This window comes from Eubalaena glacialis, chromosome 3 (assembly GCF_028564815.1).
Source record: "Eubalaena glacialis isolate mEubGla1 chromosome 3, mEubGla1.1.hap2.+ XY, whole genome shotgun sequence".
Lineage (NCBI taxonomy): Eukaryota > Metazoa > Chordata > Mammalia > Artiodactyla > Balaenidae > Eubalaena > Eubalaena glacialis.
Window position 1 is genome coordinate 189,250,293 of NC_083718.1, and position 22,842 is coordinate 189,273,134.

At 37.7% G+C, this 22,842-nt stretch overlaps 1 protein-coding gene across 1 annotated transcript; it reads left to right on the plus strand.

The window, feature by feature from the left end:
* Positions 1 to 242: 242 nt before the first annotated feature.
* On the plus strand, positions 243 to 20,767 carry TNFRSF9 (TNF receptor superfamily member 9). The gene is made up of 7 exons (XM_061187129.1): positions 243 to 342; positions 1,342 to 1,449; positions 1,839 to 1,976; positions 2,519 to 2,585; positions 3,933 to 4,063; positions 4,575 to 4,709; positions 20,679 to 20,767. Exons 1-7 carry the CDS (start codon positions 243 to 245, stop codon positions 20,765 to 20,767), a joined length of 768 nt encoding a protein of 255 aa, XP_061043112.1.
* The last annotated feature ends 2,075 nt before the right edge of the window (positions 20,768 to 22,842 follow it).

Below are 22,842 nucleotides of genomic sequence, written 5' to 3' on the forward strand. Positions count from 1 at the left end.
AAGTTTCTATGAATTTGCTACCTTTTCCATGGTATTCCATCATTAATTTTTCCTGCAAACCCTGAGTTATGATCTTGTAGAATTGTACAGGTGACAGTTGAACTGTAGATAATTCTGAACGGAGAAACCACCTCATCCTAGGAAACTTTTACCTTTTGCAGAGTGGTACTTGTGAAACCAGCTACTTTGATTAAAATTCTTTTGGAATCTGCTTGGCTAATACGTCTATGCAAGATTTCATCATGGGAAATTGCTATTACAACATAGTGGCTACTGTGCTGTTGGTCATGAATTTCGAGAGGACAAGATCATTGCAGGATTTCTGTAGTAACTGTTCAGCAGGTAAGAACCAAATTAACATGTGTGCTTGATCTGTTCTGCTGAAAACATGGTTCAGTTAGTCTGGTAGTCAGGGCTTATGAGCTCTGTTTTAATGATCTTTTTTTAAAAATTGAACTATAGCTGATTTACAATATTGTGTTAGTTTCAGGCATACAGCAAAGTGATATATATATATATTATATATTATTTATATATTATATATATTATATATATATTATATATATATAACAAGATATTGAATATAGTCCCCTGTGCTGTACAGTAGGTCCTTGTTGTTTATCTATTTTATATACAGTGGTGTGTATCTGTTAATCCCAAACTCTAATTTATCCCTCTCCCCCAATAATGATCTTTTATTCATTCATTTACAAATATTTCTTGAATGCTACCTCCTAGCTGTGTGAATGCAGGCTTGTCACTTAAACTCTTGTGCCCCAGCTTCATCATCTGGGGATGATATGAGAACCTATCTCATAGGATTGATTGCTGGGAGGATCCTATGATGGGCTTAGATCAGTGCACGGCACAGGGAAAGACCTCAACAAATGTTAGCTTTGTGTGTGAGGACAGTGCTTAGACTAGGGGGCGCAGCAGGGAATAAGCAAGTGGCAGGAGGCTTAACAGAGTGGGAAAAGGCAGACACATTTAAATTGTAGTGTGCCAATAAAGGACATTGATCTCCTGAATCCAGTCACTGATCTCCTGGCTCAATCAAGAGAAATCATTCTGTTTTATTCAATAGATAAAGGAAACTATTTTCTTTCCATTGATTTATTTGTTGCAATATCTATACTTTGTTATTTTTAATTCTGTGATTATGCTTAGGGCAATCTTGCAAATGGATAATTTAAAACAGTCAATCAACAAATAAAGTCTATCGCTGTGTTACCTAGAAGACGAATCTTTGTTTCGTATTCTGGTTTTCTTGTGAACCTCATAATGCTTTGGGTGATGACGGTCCATTGTCAAACATGTACAGCTCTTATCTACCCTTTTTAGGTACTTTCTGTGGGAAAAACAAGCATGAGCTTTGCACTCCTTGTCCTTCAAATAGTTTCTCCAGCACAAGTGGACAAAAGACCTGTGATGTATGCAGGAAGTGTGAAGGTATGATTTAAAAGATGTATTCTTCATCCAGATATGTGTTGGCAAGACAAGCTTTTATTCTCGAGTGTACTGATCTCTTTTGAAAATCTGAAGTGTCAAATAGGCTGGTTCCTCTGTTAATAGGCAGGTCCAGTAAAATAATTGACTGTAACAGCAACTATTGGTGGATTGAGATTTTTAAATATTAGAGGAAATATTCATCAGACAAGAGAGAATTTTTTAATTAGCAAAATGTAAAAAAGTCTTCTATAGATATTTAAAAGTAAACTTTATACTCTGAGATCCTTAGGACCATTCTAAGTAGAACAAGCACGGTTTTTATTGCAGAACATAAATTTGCTTCCTGGATTTGGAGATCAAGAGTATTGTAACACTGGGGGACTTTGTAGGTGTTTTCAGGACCAAGAAAGCATGTTCCTCCACCAGTAATGCAGAGTGTGAGTGTGTGTCGGGATTCTACTGCCTGGGGGAAGGATGTACCATGTGTGAAGAGGACTGTAAACAAGGTCAAGAATTAACAAAAGAGGGTAGGTTTCCTCTTCTATCTAGTGCCAATTTGTTGTCTAGTCATATGTTGTTAACTTAGTTCTTGGTCCTTCGATTACAAAATAAAACGTAGATTTGTAGAACCTTTAAGTAATAGTAATGAACTGCTAAGTATCTGATATTTACAAAATTATTTCTCAATCAATGGAAATAATTTGAAATCACAACATTTGTTTTTCACCAGAACCATGCCTTTTCATGCATCCTATACATGCATATATAATACTCTATGTACAATGAGAATAAAACCTTTAGTCGTATTAAGGTTTCATTTCAAGAAAAACTGTTGAACAATCTGTGTAGATTGTATTAAGTTAATGACTTTATTATGGGATTATGTTCATCACAAACTATTCAAGAAGAATTGTTCATCACTAATGAAATTCAGGAAGAATTGTTAGACAATCGGTACAGATTGTGTTAAGTTAATGACTTTATTATTATGTGATCATGTTCATCACAGAGAAAGTTAAAAATGATAAAAATGCTTCCTTTCTTATTATTCCTTTAATTTTTACAAAAGGTTGTAAAGACTGTTCCTTTGGGACATTTAATGATCGGGAACATGGTGACTGTAAACCTTGGACAGAGTATGTATCATTTCTTTCTGCTTACAAAATAAAGTATCTGGGTTGACTTTTCTAAAGACAAGGAATGTGATCACTGATGCTTTTTTAAACCTATCAAGTGTAGACATAGAATAACATGCAAATAGGTGGTATGGGAACAGTATGGGGTAATTGTGACTGGATTGCCAAAGTGGGCATTTTCTCCAGAAGTAATGTCCAGAACAACGAGGTCAGATTTGCCAGTGGAACTTAGTTACTGTCTGCCGCAGGTGTTCTTCTGTGTCCTTCCAATCTCTTTGCTGCCTCTGACCTTCCTCCATTGATCAGGCCACCTTCAAGTGTTCAGTGCCAGCATTGATAATGATATAGAAGAGGGTAAAGTATGTTTCCTTCCCTCAAAAGCTTTAACATAGTCTTGGGCAAACAAGACTATCACAGGTAGTAAAACAGACAACAGTGTATTTTGTACACCTTTGTTCTTTTTGCATTTGATCTTCTTACTAGAAAATCATTTTTATCATTATTTTACATTTACATTCTTATTGTGTGTTACAAAAGTATTGGTTCATAACAGATTAGAAAGTTTTTTTTGTTTTTGTTTGTTTGTTTGTCTTTTGACACAAATAGTTCCGAGCAGGGAAGTGAGTCTGCATGGACAGTGGGATCGAACTGGGCTTTGGAGAATAGGTGGGTTTGTTTTAGGTAAAAAGAGGCAGGGGAAAGACACAGGACAATGATGATGGTGATGATGACAATGATGATGGATGGCTACCATTTATAGGGAGTAAGTCAGGCACGTAGGGTCGTTTACTCTTCACAACAGCCCTGGGACATGTATATCTTATTTTTCAGATGAGAAAACTGAGGCTTAGAGAGATTTCCCAACTTGCCCAAGGTCATTCTACAAAGGGACCGACCCAGGGCTCAAACCCTGGTCAGTCTGATGCCAACACATCATACACATCATAGGGTTAGGACCTCCTAACCCTAGGCTAAGTTGTCTGTCCTTCCTGTGTGCCAGAGATGGTCAAATATGCTTAAGAATGTGGGGGTGAGAGACTAACCAGGCAACAGCCTGAAGTAAGCTGTCGTGGGACAGGACTCCCCAGCCTGGGAAGAAAGAAGAATCCAATTAGGTAGATAGAGTGGGATGAATTGTGGAGAGCCATGAAAGCCAAGTGAACATTGGAAGAAGCCCAGATGGTCAAGTGGAAGTTTTACAAAATATCTTTGCTTTGCCTATGAACCCAGATCCACACATCTTTTTCACCAGAACTGCTTTACTGGGTAGAAAATGTCAGTCTTTTTTAATTAGAATGATCCGTACCTGAATTAATTATTTGAACTCTTTTCATTGGACCATCTAAGCTGTTCTTTGGATGGGAAGTCTGTCCTTGTGAATGGGACGAAGGAAAGCGATGTGGTATGTGGACCAGCGTCAGCTGACTTCTCTCCAGGTGCATCTTCCACCGTCATGCCTGCCCCTGGGGGAGAGCCAGGTAGCTGGTTTGTTGCTGTTAAATCAAGTGAATGTATGTGGCCATTCGGATTGGTGTCTAAGTCACTCCAAGATCCTGATGCCTTGCATCTCTGCCTCTAGCAGGCACCTCGACATACCTTCCTTCTCTTACCCTTGCTTCAAGTGACCCATCCATTTCCTCGGGTGTTTCTTATTCACTCTGAATTCCACATTAGTAAACAGAGCAAGGTGAGACTGCATCCAAACAGACACTACACCTTTGATAATGCCAAGTAATGGCGATTATAGAGTTCCATGTTTCCTATAGGCTAGAAAGGCCAAACCACTTAATTTTTGTGGGCTTCTAGGAAAATGACTAAGGTTGTAAAAAAAGTTTTCTTAACAAGCAGGCACGTTTACTAAGATAGCTGGTGGGAGATGCCCAAGGCACGACTTCTCATGCTTAAGAGTTTACAAATGCAAATATAAATATCAGCATATTTGCAAACTTTTATTTTTGTCTGAATTTCTCCTTTTGTTCTGTTTTAAAGGTCACACCACCCGGATCATCATCTTCTTTCTTGCACTGACGTCGACTGCAGTGCTGTTCCTGGCGTCCTTCGTGGTGCTCCGTTTCTCTGTGGTTAAACAGGGCAGAAAGAAGCTCCTGTATATATTCAAACAACGTAAGAGGAACATAAAAGTGTTAGATATGAGCCTTTTTTTTTTTTAATAACTATTTATTTTTGGCTGCATTGGGTCTTCGTTGCTGAGCACGGGCTTTCTCTAGCCGCGGTGAGCAGGGGCTACTCTTCATTGCGGTGCACGGGCTTCTCATTGAGGTGGCTTCTCTTGCTGCGGAGCACGGGCTCTAGGCTTGAGGGCTTCAGTAGTTGTGGCACATGGGCTCAGTAGCTGTGGCTCGCGGGCTTAGTTGTTCCACGGCATGTGGGATCTTCCCGGACCAGGGCTTGAACTCGTGTCCCCTGCATTAGGCAGGCGGATTCTTAACCACTGTGCCACCAGGGATATTCGTTATGAGCTTTTTGAGGCTAGGCTTTTTACAGTAGAAGGAGAAAGATGATTTGTCTTAAGTTACAGAAGCTAGGTTAGTATAGCACAGTGGTTATCAAGTGGGACAATTTGGCCCCCAAGGGGACGTTTGGCAATGCCTGGAGACAGTTTTGGTGGTCACAGTCTAAGCGGTGGAGTAGGGAGTGCTTTGCTCCTGGCGTCTAGTGAGTGGAGTTCAGTGATGCTGCTAAATATCCTACAAGGCACAGGACAGCCCCACAGCAAAGAGTTAGCAGTCCCCAGATGTCAATGGTGCTGACGTGGAGAAAGCCTGGTGATGGCAGAACATAATCCAAGGGTTCCAGGAAAATGACCACTTTAAGTATGCTGCAGCCTTGGACAACTGTGTGTGTGTGTGTGTGGCCACTCAGCTGTGGATACAGGATACTGACAAAGAGGAATCAAAAATAACGTTGCCCCATTGAGCACTGCTCCTCTGGCTGATGAATGGCCTTAACCTGAACTAGACCCACACATAGAAGAAGGCCTAGAGAACAAGGAGGGAGTTTAAAGTGGGTTTAATCCAATAATGGATTCCATTCATTAAACCAGATACTGTTTCTATATGGAACTGGGCAAGTGCCTGGTGCAGGGTCAATACTCACTAAATGAACGCTATTAACATTGATTCCAAAAGGCTTATAGATGGGGGCAATCTGCATTTTTGTCTTTGTGGGGAACAGAACCATAGATAGCAGGCTAGACTTACTAAGAGGGATTCATGTATAGGAGGAACGCTCTGAGAGCTCTGTGATGTAGCCCAAGCCACCATAATAAGACTGGAGAGTGTCAGTTTGTGGGTTGTTAAAAATATAGGAGGGGAAGTATTAGTAAAGTCTTATCTAAAGATGCAGTACACTAATTTGTATAAAGTTTCTTTCTGAAAACAATATAAAACCTTTTGAACATTTTGAAATATACAGGAAAATGCATAGGCATAAAGTTTAACAAACTGTAAGATGAACACCTGTGTAACTCTACCCAGGTCAAGAAACAGATCATACTCTGCTCCCCGGAAGCACTTCTTGTGTTCCTTCCAGAGGAAAACCTTCCTTCCACTAGTGCTAACCACAACTAGATTCTTACGGTGTTCATTTCCTTGCTCTTATTTATAGTTTTGTTACCTAAGAACAGGGTTTAATTTGGCTGCTTGTGAACTTCAGACAAGTGGAATCACACTGTATCTGTTCTACATTTTCCTTCCCCTTTTCACTCAACTTTGTATCTTTATGATTCATCCACGTGTGGCATTTATCTTTAGTTGATTTCCAGTGTTGAATACTCTTCTCTTGAATGACTGTATCATAGTTTGTTTATCCATCTTAATATTCCTGGACACTTGGGTTGTTTCCAATTTGGGGCTCTTACAGACAGTGATATTTGAATATTTTTGTCTACGTATCTCAGTACACATAAGCACGTGTTTCTGTTTTTGTTTTGTTTTTAACCTGGGAATAAAATTGCTGGGACATGAGGAATGTGTATCTTGGTCCTTAGTACTAGATTTACCAAACTGTTTTCCAGAATAATAGACCTCATTTACACTTTCACAGCAGCATATGAGAGTTCTTTTTGCTCCAATCCTTGCTACTACCTAGTATCATCAGACTTCTTAATTTTTATCTGTCTGGTGGGTGTATAGTAATATCTCGTGGTTTTAATTTGCATTTCCCTGATTACTAGTAGATTGGACATCTTTTCATGTTATATTGGTCATTTGGATTTCCTCTTTTGCAAAGTGCCTGATCTTTGGAGCCTTTTCCCACTGGGTTGTTTGTCCTTTTCTTATTAATCTATAGGAATTTTTTAGTCTACTGTTCATGTACTACAAGTATATTTTCCGACCCTGTGGTTTGTTCTTTGACTCTCTTTTTGAGGTCTAAACCTCTGATTTAAGATCTAAGTTCTCACTGAAACCTCTGTTTTAAACAACTATCCCTCCCAGCTTTACCCCAATCTACAATAAAGGTCTTTATAAAATGATTTTCAAAAGAATTTATGAGTAATTATTGAGTTTCAATGGAATAGTAATCCATTTAAAAAATTTTTAGGTTATTTTTAAAAACTTTCTATTTTGAAATAGGGATTCACAGGAAGTTGTAAAAACAGTACAGAAAAATCTTATGTGCCACTCATGGGGTTACATCGTATGTAACTACAGTACAATATCAAAACCAGGCAACTGACATTGGCACATTGCGTGTGTTTAGTTTAGTGTGTGTCATTTTATCACATGTGTAGATTGGTGTAACCACTAGCACAATCAAAATACAGAACTATTCCATCACCACAAAGATCTCCTCCTGCTGGTCCTTTATACTCCAAACACTGCCTTTCCCCCACCATCCCTAACCCCTTATAACTACAGATCTGTTTTCCATCTCTGTAATTTTGTCGTTTCAAGAACGTTCTATAAATGGTATCATACAATATATAAATGGATCATAAATAAGAGACCTTTTAAGACTGGCTTTTTCCCCTCAGCAAATGCCATTGAGATCCGTCTGAGTTGTGTTTCAATAGTTGACTCTTTTTTATTGCTGACTAGTGTTGTAAGGTGAGGTTGTACCACAGTGTGTTTTACCATTCACCTATCAAAGGACATTTTGGTTGTTTCCAGTTTATGACTGTTACATTAGAGCTGCTATGAATAATCAAGTACAGATCTGTGTGGACATAAGTTTCCATATCTTTAAGATAAATGCCCAGGAGTGCAATTATTGGGTCATATGGTAAGTGTGTATTTAGTTTTTTAAGAAACTGCTAAACACTTTTCCAGAGGAGTGGTACCATTTAACATTCCACCAGCAACGTAGGAGAGTTTCTCCTCATCCTCACCAACAGTTTGTATTGCAGCAATTTTTAATTTCAGCTGTTCTAATAGGTAGGTACTGATATCTCACTGTGGTCTTAATTTGCCTTTCTCTAAGGGTTGAACATCTTTTCATGTACTTATTTTCCATCTGTATATCTTCTTCAGTGAAATGTTCCTTCATGTCTTTCACCCATTTTCTAATTGGACTGTTTGTTTTACTTTTGACATTTGAGAGTTTTTTATATCTCCGCGATATAAGTCCTTTATCAGATGTGAGGTTTGCAAGTATTTTCTCCCAGTCTGTAGCTTGCCTTTTCATCCTCTTCACATGATCTTCTGCAGATAAAAAGTTTTTAATTTTGATGAAGTCCAATTGGCCAATTTTTTTCATTTATGGGATTATGTCTAAGAACTCTTTACCAAGTCCTAGGTCCCAAAGATTTAGACTTTCTCCTATGTTATCTTCCAATGTTTTATATTTAAATCTATGCTTCATTTTTAGTTAAGTTTTGTATAAGGTGTGAGAGTTTCAGGCCAATATTTACAAATTATTTTTATTTTTTTTTGCCGATGGGTGTCCAATGGCTTCAGCATCATTTATTGAAAAGATTATCCTTCCTCCATTGAACTGCTTTTGCACCTTTGTCAAAAATCAGTTGGCTGTACTTGTGTGGGGACTCTTTCTGGTTTCTCTCTTCTGTTCCACTGATGTGTGTGCTTTTCCTTCTGCCAATACCACATAGTCTTGGTTACCGTAGCTGTAAAACAGTCTTGAAATTGGATATAGGGTAGAATGAGTCCTCCCACATTATTCTTCTTTTTCAAAATTGTTTTGTCTATTCTAGTTCGTTTGCATTTCTATATAAGTTTTAGATAATCTTATCCCTATCTGCAAAAAGTCAGCTGGGATTCTGATAACAATTGTGTTAAATCTGTGTATCAATTCAGGGAGAATTGACATCTTTACTACATTAACTATTCCAATCCATGAACACAGTATGTCTCTCCGTTTACGTATATTTTCTTTGATTTCTTTCATCAGCATTTTGTAGTTTTCAGTATACAAGTCCTGCACATGTTTTGTTAAATTTAGGCCTTAGTATTTAAATTTAACAATTGCAGATGATATTGTATCTTAAATTTTGGTTTCGACACGTTCATTGCTAGTATATAGAAATACAGTTGGTTTTTGTAGTTTGATTTTGTGTCCTGTGATTTTGCTGAACTTGCTTACTGGTTCTAGGGTATTTTGTAGATCCCTTGGGATTTTTTACATAGACCATAGTGTCATCTGCAAAAAAAATAGCTTTATTTTTTTTCATTTCCAATCTATATGCCTTTTATTTCTTTTCTTGCCTTATTATTCTGGCTAGAATATCCAGTACTATGTTGATAAGAGTGGCGAGAGGGAATATCTTTGCTTTGCTTCTAATCTTTGGGGAAAAGCATTCAGTCTTTCACCAGTAGGTATGATGTGAGCTACAGATTTTTAGTAGATATTCTTTATCAAGTTGAGAAAGTGTTCTGAAGATTTTTTTTTTTAATCATGAATGAGTGTTGAATTTTGTCAGGTGCTTTTTTCTGTATCAATTGGTTTGATTATGTGATTTTTCTTCTTTAGCCTGTTGAGATGATGAATTATATAGATTGATTTTTGAATTTCAAACTAGTCTTGCATCCCTGGACTAAACTCCACTTAGTCATGGTATATAATTATTTTTTTATATGTCTGAATTCTCTTCACTAATATTTTGTTAAGAATTTTTGCAGCTATATTCATGAGGAATATTGATCTGTGTTTTTCTTTTCTAGTACTGTCTTTGTCTGGTTTTGATATCAGGGTAATATTGACTTCCTCAGATAAGTTGGGACATGTTCCCTCTTCTGTTTTCTGGAAGAGATTGTGTAGAATTGGTGTTAATTCTTCTTTAAATAGTTTATAGAATTGTCTAGTGAAACTATCTGAACCTGGAGCTTTCTTTTTGGAACTCCTTAATTACAAATTCAATTGCCTTAATAATTATAGGGCACTCAAGTTATTTGATTCATACTGAGTGAATTGTGATAGTTTATGTTTTTTGAGGACTTGGTCCATTTCATCTAAGTTGTCGAATTTATGTGTTTAAGTTATTTATACTATTTCCTTACTATCCTTTTGTTGTATGCAGGTCTGTAGTGATATCACCTACTGATATTGGTAATGTGTGTCTTCTCTCTTTTTTTCTGAATCAATCTTGGTAGAGATTTGTCAATTTTATTGATCTTTTCAAAGAACCAGCTCTTTGTTTCATTGATTTGCTCTATTATTTTTCTGTTTTCAATTTCACTAGTTTCTGCTTTTACCTTTATTATTTCCTTTCTTGTGCTTGCTTTGGATTTATTTTGTTCTTTTTCTATTTAGGTGGAAGCTTATGTTATTGGTTTGAGACTTTTTCTCTTTCTTTCTTTCTTTTTTTTAATGATATAATGACCATTTCCAAGGTTAGTGCTTTATTTTTATTTATTTCTTTTTTTGTTGGGGATTATCTTTTTTTTTTGAATTTTATTTTATTTATTTTTTTATACAGCAGGTCCTTATTAGTCATCAGTTTAATACACATCAGTGTATACATGTCAATCCCAATCTCCCAATTCATCACACCCCCACCCCCACCCCCACAGCCGCTTTCCCCCCTTGGTGTCCATAAGTTTGTTCTCTACATCTGTGTCTCAATTTCTGCCCTGCAAACCGGTTCATCTGTACCATTTTTCTAGGTTCCATATATATGCGTTAATATATGATATTTGTTTTTCTCTTTCTGACTTATTTCACTCTGTATGACAGTCTCTAGATCCATCCACGTCTCTACAAATGACCCAATTTCGTTCCTTTTTATGGCTGAGTAATATTCCATTGTATATATGTGCCACATCTTCTTTATCCATTCATCTGTCAATGGGCATTTAGGTTGCTTCCATGACCTGGCTATTGTAAATAGTGCTGCAATGAACATTGGGGTGCATGTGTCTTTTTGAATTATGGTTTTCTCTGGGTATATGCCCAGTAGTGGGATTGCTGGATCATATAGTAATTCTAATTTTCGTTTTTTAAGGAACCACCATACTGCTCTCCATAGTGGCTGTATCAATTTACATTCCCACCAACAGTGCAAGAGGGTTCCCTTTCTCCACACCGTCTCCAGCATGTGTTGTTTGTAGATTTTCTGCTGATGCCCATTCTAACTGGTGTGAGGGGATACCTCATTGTAGTTTTGATTTGCTTTTCTCTAATAATTAGTGATGTTGAGCAGCTTTTCATGTGCTTCTTGGCCATCTGTATGTCTTCTTTGGAGAAATGTCTATTTAGGTCTTCTGCCCATTTTTGGATTGGGTTGTTTGTTCTTTAAATATTGAGCTGCATGAGCTGTTTATATATTTTGGAGATTAATCCTTTGTCCGTTGATTCGTTTGCAAATATTTTCTCCCATTCTGAGGGTTGTCTTTTAGTCTTGTTTATGGTTTCCTTTGCTGTGCAAAAGCTTTTAAGTTTCATGAGGTCACATTTGTTTATTTTTGTTTTTATTTCCATTACTCTAGGAGGTGGCTCAAAAAAGATCTTGCTGTGATTTATGTCAAAGAGTGTTCTTCCTGTTTTCCTCTAAGAGTTTTATAGTGTCCGGTCTTACATTTAGGTCTCTAATCCATTTTGAGTTTATTTTTGTGTATGGTGTTAGCGAGTGTTCTAATTTCATTCTTTTACATGTAGCTGTCCAATTTCCCCAGCACCACTTATTGAAGAGACTGTCTTTTCTCCTTTGTATATCCTTGTCTCCTTTGTCCTAGATTAGTTGACCATAGGTGCGTGGGTTTATCTCTGGGCTTTCCATCTTGTTACATTGATCTATATTTCGGTTTTTGTGCCAGTAGCATATTGTCTTCATTACTATAGCTTTGTTGTATAGTCTGAAGTCAGGGAGTATGATTCCTCCAACTCCGTTTTTTCCCCTCAAGACGGCTTTGGCTATTCGGGGTCTTTTGTGTCTCCATACAAATTTTAAGATTTTTTGTTCTAGTTCCATAAAAAATGCCAATGGTAATTTGATAGGGATTGCATTGAATCTGTAGATTGCTTTGGGTAGTATAGTCATTTTCACAATATTGATTCTTCCAATCCAGGAACATGGTATATCTCTCCATCTGTTGGTATCATCTTTAATTTCTTTCATCAGTGTCTTATAGTTTTCTGCATACAGGTCTTTTGTCTCCCTAGGTAAGTTTATTCCTAGGTATTTTATTCTTTTTGTTGCAATGGTACATGGGAGTGTTTCCTTAATTTCTCTTTCAGATTTTTCATCGTTAGTGTATAGGAAAGCAAGAGATTTCTGCGCAATAATTTTGTATCCTGCAACTTTACCAAATTCATTGATTAGCTCTAGTAGTTTTCTGGTGGCATCTTTAGGATTCTCTATATATAGTATCATGTCATCTGCAAACAGTGACAGTTTTACTTCTTCATTTCCAATTTGTATTCCTTTTATTTCTTTTTCTTCTCTGATTGCTGTGGCTAGGACTTCCAAAGCTATGTTGAATAATAGTGGTGAGAGTGGACATCCTTGTCTTGTTCCTGATCTTAGAGGAAATGCTTTCAGTTTTTCACCATTGAGAATGATGTTTGCTGTGGGTTTGTCATATATGGCCTTTATTATGTTGAGGTAGGTTCCCTCTATGCCCACTTTCTGGAGAGTTTTTATCATAAATGGGTGTTGAATTTTGTCAAAAGCTTTTTCTGCATCTATTGAGATGATCATATGGTTTTTATTCTTCCATTTGTTAATATGGTTTATCACATTGATTGATTTGCGTGTATTGAAGAATCCTTGCATCCGTGGGATAAATCCCACTTGATCATGGTGTATGATCCTTTTAATGTGTTGTTGGATTTTGTTTGCTAGTATTTTGTTGAGGATTTTTGCATCTATATTCATCTGTGATATTGGTGTGTAATTTTCTTTTTTTGTAGTATCTTTGTCTGGTTTTGGTATCAGGGTGATGGTGACCTCATAGAATGACTTTGGGAGTGTTCCTTCCTCTGCCATTTTTTGTAAGAGTTTGAGAAGAATGGGTGTTAACTCTTCTCTAAATGTTTGATAGAATTCACCTGTGAAGCCATCTGGTCCTGGACTTTTGTTTGTTGGAAGATTTTTAATCACAGTTTCAATTTCATTACTGTGATCGGTCTGTTCATATTTTCTATTTCTTCCTGGTTCAGTCTTGGAAGGTTATACCTTTTTAAGAATTTGTCCATTTCTTCCAGGTTGTCCATTTTATTGGCCTAGAGTTGCTTGTAGTAGTCTCTTAGGATGCTTTGTATTTCTGCGGTGTCTGTTGTAACTTCTCCTTTTTCATTTCTAATTTTATTGATCTGAGTCCTCTCCCTCTTTTTCTTGATGAGTCTGGTTAATGGTTTATCAATTTTGTTTATCTTCTCAAAGAACCAGCTTTCAGTTCTATTGATCTTTGCTGTTGTTTTCTTTGTTTCTATTTCATTTATTTCTGCTCTGATCTTTATGATTTCTTTCCTTCTGCTAACTTTGGGCTTTGTTTGTTCTTCTTTCTCTGGTTCCTTTAGGTGTAAGGTTAGATTGTTTATTTGAGATTTTTCTTGTTTCTTGAGGTAGGCTTGTATAGCTATAAACTTCCCTCTTAGAACTACTTTTGCCACATCCCATAGGTTTTGGATCGTCGTGTTTTCAATGTTATTTTTCTCTAGGTATTTTTTGATTTCCTCTTTGATTTCTTCAGTGATCTCTTGGTTATTTAGTAACGTATTGTTTAGCCTCCATGTGTTTGTGTTTCTTATGTTTTTTTCCCTGTAATTGATTTCTAATCTCATAGCGCTGTGGTCAGAAAAGATGCTTGATATGATTTCAATTTTCTTTAATTTACTGAGGCTTGATTTGTGACCCAAGATGTGATCTATCCTGGAGAATGTTCTGTGCACACTTGAGAAGAACATGTAATCTGCTGTTTTTGGATGGAATGTCCTACAAATATCAATTAAATCTATCTGGTCTATTGTGTCATTGAAAGCTTGTGTTTCCTTATTAATTTTCTGTCTGGATGATCTGTCCATTGGTGTAAGTGAGGTGTTAAAGTCCCCCACTATTATTGTGTTACTGTCAATTTCCTCTTTTATAGCTGTTAGCAGTTGCCTTATGTATTGAGGTGCTCCTATGTTGGGTGCATATATATTTATAATTGTTACATCTTCTTCTTGGATTGATCCCTTGATCATTATGTAGTGTCCTTCCTTGTCTCTTGTAAGATTCTTTATTTTAAAGTCTATTTTATCTGATATGAATATTGCTACTCCAGCTTTCTTTTGATTTCCTTTTGCATGGAATATCTTTTTCCATCCCCTCACTTTCAGTCTGTATGTGTCCCTAGGTCTGAAGTGGGTCTCTTGTAGGCAGCATATAGATGGGTCTTGTTTTTGTATCCATTCAGTGAACCTGTGTCTTTTGGTTGGAGCATTTAATCCATTCACGTTTAAGGTAATTATCGATATGTATGTTCCTATGACCATTTTCTTAATTGTTTTGGGTTTGTTTTTGTAGGTCTTTTTCTTCTGTTGTGTTTCCCACTTAGAGAAGTTCCTTTAGCATTTGTTGTAGAGTTGGTTTGGTGGTGCTGAATTCTCTTAGCTTTTGCTTGTTTGTAAAGCTTTTGATTTCTCCATTGAATCTGAATGAGATCCTTGCCGGGTAGAGTAATCTTGGTTGTAGGTTCTTCCCTTTCATCACTTTAAGTATATCATGCCACTCCCTTCTGGCTTGTAGAGTTTCTGCTGAGAAATCAGCTGTTAACCTTATGGGAGTTCCCTTGTATGTTATTTGTCGTTTTTCCCTTGCTGCTTTCAATAACTTTTCTTTGTCTTTAATTTTTGCCAATTTGATTACTACGTGTCTCAGCTTGTTTCTCCTTGGGTTTATCCTGTATGGGACTCTCTGCGCTTCCTGGGCTTGGGTGGCTATTTCCTTTCCCATGTTAGGGAAGTTTTCGACTATAATCTCTTCAAATGTTTTCTCGGGTCCTTTCTCTCTCTCTTCTCCTTCTGGGACCCCTATAATGAGAATGTTGTTGCATTTAATATTGTCCCAGAGGTCTCTTAGGCTGTCTTCATTTCTTTTCATTCTTTTTTCTTTATTCTGTTCCGCAGCAGTGAATTCCACTATTCTGTCTTCCAGGTCACTTATCCGTTCTTCTGCCTCAGTTATTCTGCTATTGATTCCTTCTAGTGTAGTTTTCATTTCAGTTATTGTACTGTTCATCTCTGTTTGTTTGTTCTCTAATTCTTCTAGGTCTTTGTTAAACATTTCTTGCATCTTCTCGATCTTTGCCTCCATTCTTTTTCTGAGGTCCTGGATCATCTTCACTATCATTATTCTGAATTCTTTTTCTGGAAGATTGCCTATCTCCACTTCATTTAGTTGTTTTTCTGGGGTTTTATCTTGTTCCTTCATCTGGTACATAGCCCTCTGCCTTTTCATCTTGGCTATCTTTCTGTGAATGTGGTTTTTGTTCCACAGGCTGCAGGATTGTAGTTCTCCTTGCTTCTGCTGTCTGCCCTCTGGTGGATGAGGCTATCTGAGAGGCTTGTGTAATTTTCCTGATGGGAGGGAATGGTGGTGGGTAGAGCTGGGTGTTGCTCTGGTGGGCAGAGCTCAGTAAAACTTTAATCTGCTTGACTGCTGATGGGTGGGGCTGGGTTCCCTCCCTGTTGGTTGTTTGGCCTGAGGCAACCCAACACTGGAGACTACCTGGGCTCTTTGGTGGGGCTAATGGCGGACTCTGGGAGGGCTCACGCCAAGGAGCGCTTTTCAGAACTTCTGCTGCCAGTGTCCTTGTCCCCATGGTGAGCCACAGCCACCGCCTGCCTCTGCAGGAAACCCTCCAGCACTAGCAGGTAAGTCTGGTTCAGTCTCTCCTGGGGTCACTGCTCCTTCCTCTGGGTCCCGATGTGCCTACTACTTTGTTTGCACCCTCCAAGAGTGGAGTCTCTGTTTCCCCCTGTCCTGTCGAAGTCCTGCAATCAAATCCCACTAGCCTTCAAAGTCTGATTCTCTAGGAATTCCTCCTCCCATTGCCGGACCCCCAGGTTGGGAACCTGACATGGGGCTCATATCCTTCACTCCAGTGGGTGGACTTCTGTGGTATAAGTGTTCTCCAGTCTGTGAGTCACCCACCCAGCAGTTATGGGATTTGATTTAACTGTGATTGCACCCCTCCTACCGTCTCATTGTGGCTTCTCTTTTGTCTTTGGATGTGGAGTATCTTTATTGATGAGTTCCAGTGTCTTCCTGTCGATGATTGTCCAGGAGCTAGTTGTGATTCTGGTGTTCTCGCAAGAGGGAGTGAGAGCACGTCCTTATACTCCGCCATCTTGGTTCCTAATCTTGAGACTTTTTCTCTTTCTAATATAAGAACTTCACATTGTAAATTTCCTTCTCAGTACTCAATTAGCTGCGTCCACACATTTTGATATGTTGTTTTTTTCATTTTCATTCAGTTCGGTGTATTTTTTGTATTTCTCTTGATTATTTAAAAGTGTGTTTTTCAGTTTCCAAGTTTTTGGTGGTTTTCTTGTTTTCTTTCTGCTATTGATGTCTATTTTAATTCCACTATAATAAGAGGACACACTCTGTATGATTTCTTTTAAATTTGCTGAGGTTTGGTTCATGGTCCAGGTTAGGGTCCATTTTGGTCTATGTTCTGTAGACACTTGAAAAGATTGGTGGAGTGTTCTATAAATATTGATTTGATCCTGTTGATTGATGATGTTGTTGAGTTCTTCTATGTCCTTGCTGATTTTCTGTCAAGTTTTTCTATCAACTCTTGGGAGAGGGCCATTTAATTCTTCAAATATAATTGTGGATTTGTATATTTCTCATTTCAGTTTTGTTTCACCTATTTTGCAGCTCTGTTGCTTGTTGTATACATATTTAGTACTGCTATGCCTTCTTGGTGAATTAACTCTTATAATTATGTAAGGTCCTTCTCTATGTCTGGTAGTTTTCTTTGCTCTGAAGTCTACTTTATCTGATAGTAATATAGCCACTCCTGCTTTTTAAAAATTAATAATATACATGGTATATCTTTTTGCATCCTTTTACTTTCAACCTTCCCACATTTTTATATTTGAAGTGAATTTCTTATAGACTACATACAATGGTCACACTACTAATTTCTATCTTTTGATTGGTACATTTAAACAATGTATAATAATAATTTAATGTAATTATTTATATGTTAGGGCTCAAAATGTTATTTTATGTTTTGTTTTCTGTTTGCTTTCTCTGGCTTTCATTTCTCTGTTTTCTTTTTCTGCATTCCTGTGGATTACTTGAACATTTTTTAGAATTCCATTTTGATTTATCTTTATATTTTTTTGAGTGTATCTCTGTATAGCTCTTCTGTGGTTGCTCTAAGTATTATACAAATTTATATAGTCTACATCAACATTTTAACAGTTTGAAAAAAGTATAGAAATCTTACCTCCCTTTACATCCTTTTAACCTTTTCCAGTTTATAATATATTTGCCTAAAATATTTCTGCTACATGCTTTGAGATCCATCTTAGACAGTGTTATAATTTTTGTTTCAACCATCAAACATAATTTAGAAAACTCAAGAGAAAGAAAGTTTATTTTATTTACCCATATATTTGCTCATTTTGTTATTCTTTCTTCCTTCCTGATGTTCCAAGATACCTTCTTTTATCATCTCTCTTCTGTTTAGAGAATGTTCTTGAGCCATTCTTTTAGGGTAGGTTTTCTTTTTTCTGAAAATTTCTTGATTTCCCCTTCATTCCTGAAAGATATTTTCACTGGATATAGAATTTGGGCTTGAGAGTTCTTTTCTTTCAGCACTTGAAAAATGTTGTGCCACTTCTTCTGGCCTGCCTGGTTTCTGGTAAGAAATTCACTGTCATTCAATTTATTTTTCCCCTATAAGTGATGTGTTGCTTCTCGCTGGCTGCTTTCAAGATTTCTTTCTTTCTTTTTTTTTTTTTTTTGTTTTTCGTTTTCCAAACTTAAACTACAATGTATCTTGGTGTGGATTTCTTTGGATTATCCTGTTTAGCATTCACTTAGCTTCCTGAATCTGTAGATTTATGCCTTTTTCCAGATTTGGGAAATTTTTGGCCATTTTTCCTTCAAATACTTTTTCAGCCTTACTCTCTTTCTCTTCTTCTTCAAGGACTCCAATGACATGAATATTAAGTTTTTTTTGGCTATAGCCCCACATGTCGCTGAGGCTCTGTTCATTTTTTTCCCAGTCTTTTCTCTCTGTTGTTCAGATTGGGTAATGATTCTTTCTTTTGTCTTCTCCATTCTTGTGCTGAGCCCATTCACTGATATTTTAAATTTTGGTTATTGTAATTTTTCAGTTCTAAAATTGTCACCTGGTTCTTTTTTAAAATTTTCTTTTCTTTTTTTCATTTGTTTCAAATGTGTTCCCAATTGCTTGTTGAAGCTTCTTTTTTTTACCATGCCACACAGCTTGTGGGATCTTAGTTCCCCCAACCAGGGATTGAACTTGGGCCCTCAGCAGTGAAACCACTGAGTCCTAGCCACTGGACCATCAGGGAATTCTGTGAGGTATCTTTATGATGGCTGCTTTAACGTCCTTGCCAGATAACTCTAACATCTATATCACCTAGATGCTAGCATCTGTTGCTTTTTCTTATTCCAGTTGAGATCTTCCTGGCTCTTAGAATGACAAGTCATTTTTTTTTTAATTGAAACCTAGACATTGGCTATGATGTTATCAGACTTTGGATATAATTGAAAGCTGGTGTTTTTTCAGGGTTCCTCTAACACCACTCTGGCAGAGGAAGGAAGATGCTGCCAGGTGGAGGTGGAAGTCCAGGTTCTATACTAGACCTCCTGGGGGTGGTAGATCCTTGTTATTGCTCCCCACTAAGCCCCCACTGATACTACCCTGGCTGGGATGAGGAAAGATACTTTGTTCCTGCTCCCCACATGGTTTCCACTGACACTGAATGGGTGGGGGGTGGGGGTGGCCTTGTTACTGTTGAGTGGTGGTGAAGTCCTAGCTCTCCACTCAGACTCCTCTGATGCTGCCCCAATGAGGATAGGGCAGTGAGCCTTGATAGAGTTGGCAAGGGTGTAAGTCTATGCTCTCTACTGGGTCTTTAGTGGCAGGCTTGGGTGTGGGGCCATGGTTTTGTTTTTTTTTTTTTTTTGCTAGATTAGAGCTGTGATTAACTAAAAGCTTTTAGTCTTGTTACGCTGCTCTTTTCCTGGTTTCGTCGCTAGAGAGAGCAGACTTTTCTTGGGGCATTTTTTTTTTTATTAGCCTACTTCTCCAGTTCCCAGTCTGGGACATATGAAACAGAAAGAATACTCAGGGAACTCAAGGCCATATTGTTCCTTGGGTTCCAAGCTCCTTAACTGGTCTGCTTTCTTGCCACCTTTCAGATTCCTCTTATGTTTGTTATATATAAAACGTCCAGCCTTTTCAGCAATACTTGGCAGGAAGAATAGGGAAAACTATGACTACTGTATCCTTCCAGAAGCAGATTTCCATTTAAAAATTCATCTTCGATGCTATTTCAAAGGAAAAGAATGTCTCATTGGTATTCCTGGATGTCTTGCCAGTTTTTCATAAGTTCTTGGAGATAGCGTGCTTGCTGGGTTTTGGTTATTTTTTTTTTTCTTAACAGTTCTGTGAACAGGTTTTTTTGTGTGTTTTTTTTTTAATACATGTATCCACTTATTTATTTATTTATGGCTGTGTTGGGTCTTCGTTTCTGTGAGAGGGCTTTCTCTAGTTGTGGCAAGCGGGGGCCACTCTTCATGGCGGTGCGTGGGCCTCTCACTATCGCGGCCTCTCTTGTTGTGGAGCACAGGCTCCAGACGTGCAGGCTCAGTAATTGTGGCTCACGGGCCTAGTTGCTCCGCGGCATGTGGGATCTTCCCAGACCAGGGCTCGAACCCGTGTCCCCTGCGTTGGCAGGCAGATTCTCAACCACTGCGCCACCAGGGAAGCCCCCTGGTTATTTTTTATTTTTAATAGTAACAAGCATGTAAAATTGGGGTAGGACCGTTTGCTTTGACAGGCTATAAAAATAATTTGTATTTACTGGTGGGCTTGGGTGTGGGGACACAGTTATATATGTGTGTATGTGTATATATATATATGTATAATTTAATATGTATTTTAGGATTGAAAGTTGCTCGGCAATAACACAAATACTATACACTACCATGTAAATGAATATCTGGAAGCTAGTGCATAAATCAGTTCTTTACTTACTAAGTGATGGAAGCAGTGGGAGTATCTTTAACATCTCGATGCCATAAGCATTTCATTCAAAAGAAACCATCTAATGTGTAATCTAAGTAACCCTCAAGACTAAAACATATGCTGCTGAATTGAAACTACAGTTACGTTTGGCACATGACTAATTTTATGCTATAATGATTCATGCTCAAGACTGTTTTTAGCCTTTGTAGACAATAAAGAAACTAGGTTTTTTCAGGACCAATAAAAAAGTATTTGGTAAAACAAAAAAAAAACGTAAATAATCCTGAAAAAATGTTTATACTTGCTATTACCTCTCTTGCTGATGAGTTGGTTCAAACTAAAGTTGAAAATGTTTGCCTCTTAGAGATGTTCTGCAAATGGGATTTATGGAAAATGAATGTTAAATGATTCAAACAGACAACAAAAGATAACTCTCTTTTAAATTACTTTTTAGCATTTATGAGACCAGTACAAACAGCCCAAGAGGAAGATGCCTGCAGTTGCCGGTTTCCAGAAGAAGAGGAAGGAGAGTGTGAACTGTGAAGAGGAAATCCAAAGACGTGTTGGAACTCTCTTGAGAAGAATCACAGGAGAAATATGAGGGATCCCACTACTGTACCTTTCAAGTTTAAAAGCTCCATACCGGATAATACCAAGGGTTACCTTAACAAGTTTTTTTTCTAAATGCTAATGAGTTGGCTTTTCAAGATGTACCACTTTTAACAGAACAGAAATATGGGACAGAAGTGGTGGTAAAAGTGACATTTTCTAGATACTGCTTAAGAGGTTTGGGCTAGTTTTCTCAAAATCCAAAGAGAATTAAATTTAATCATGTAGACCAATGGTGCAGCTAAAATTATAATCAAAATCAATTCTATTTTTTTTTTTTTTTTTGGTGCTAATGTGACATATGGCAATAAGCCATAAGATGCAGGCACTATCCCCCATCAAATTTTCCATTGGTTCAATCATTCAACACAAGACATCCTCCATTGTCAGGGGAGAATGAGGACAGTCATCATCATTGCCCAAGTTTGGGGTCAAGAGCAAAAAACTAGAAAAAAAACAGACCTTGGGACTTCCCTGGTGGTCCAGTGGTTAAGATGCCTCACTCCCAATGCAGGGGGCACAGGTTTGATCCCAGGTCGGGGAATTGAGAGCCTGCATGCTGCACAATGTGGCCAAAAACAAACAAACAAACAAACAAAAGAAGAAAAAGCAGACCTTGAGGAACAGTTTTGGAAAGAATCAAATGTCCCTGCATATCCTTGGTCCTCTCCATCTTCCCATCTTCTGCCTTTGTCCTACTCCCCTCTGAGCCACAGCTTACTTTTTATTTTATTCTTAAAAACTTTAACAGTAATATTTGATATACATAAACTAGTAAATGAAACAGGAGTGAAGACCCATGAACACATAGCCCAACCCGAGCACTAGAGCAGGAGTTGCCAAACTCCCATGGGCCAAATCTGAGATGCCATGTGCCTTCGTATAGTTTATGAGCTAAGAATGGTTTTACATGTTTAAATAATTAAAAACAAATCAAAATAAGAATAATACCTTATGATGCATAAAATTATCTGAAACTCAAATTTCAGAGTCCATAAGTAGTTTTCCTGGAGCACACAAGGCACCCTCAGGTGGCCTTTGCATTACAAGAGCAGAGTTGAGTAGTTGTGACAGAGACTGTATGGCCCACAAAGCCTAGAATATTTAATAACTGACCCTTTATAGGGTCAAAGTCAGGGTCAGAGCATCCATCTGTGTGCTGCTTCCCTCCCTCATCTGCTGTCTACCTCCCCACCCCAACTCCAGGCAACTTCTCACAGGAATGTTGTCTCTCATTTCCTTGCTTAAAAGAAAATCATGTATCATATAATTATGTACCCCACAACTATTTTACTTAGTTTTGTTTGTTTTTGAGCTTTATGAAAATGGTATTGTGCTGTATGGAGACTTGTGCTTTAATCACTCGGAAGTATATTTGTAAGACTCATTCATGTTATTGTGTGTAGCTAGAATGCATTCATTTTTACTGCTGTATAGCTTTGCAAATATACCATTATTTATCAATCCACTCTGAACCAAAGGATATTTGGGTTGTTTCCAGGGTTTTTTTTGCAATTATGGAAAATATTGCTATGAATGTTCTTTTATATGTTTTCCATTTAGGAGTGTCTCTAGGGAAACTTCCTTAAAGTAGAATTTCTGGATCTTAGGGTGTATGAATGTTCAACTTTATGAGCTAGTCCCGTATCAGTAAGGATATGCCAAATTATGCAGAAATGATAAATGAGCCCCCCCCCCAAATCTTAATGGATTACAACCACACAACAGAGGTGCATTTCTGGATGTCATTACATGCCCGTTGAAGGCTGGCTGTGACTCTGTCCCATGTTATTTCACTCCGGGATTTAGGTGGAGAGAGCAGCTTCTACTTGGGACATTGACCATGTTGTGGCAAAGGAACACACTCATATGTAGTTGGCTAGATTCTAACTTTAAGAAAAATTCCTGCAGCCAAGCTCGCCAATAATAGGGCAGAAAGTATAATCTTCACACAGGGAGGGGCAACAAATATTTCTGAACAATAAAAAGTCTACTGCAGGGCTGAACTG

Coding starts and splice junctions, on each gene's coding strand:
- TNFRSF9 (XM_061187129.1), top strand. CDS start 243: ATGGGAAATTGCTATTACAACATAGTGGCTACTGTGCTGTTGGTCATG. Junction 1,450..1,838: donor TGTATGCAGGAAGTGTGAAG/GTATGATTTAAA, acceptor GGGACTTTGTAG/GTGTTTTCAGGACCAAGAAA. Junction 2,586..3,932: donor GACTGTAAACCTTGGACAGA/GTATGTATCATT, acceptor GGACCATCTAAG/CTGTTCTTTGGATGGGAAGT.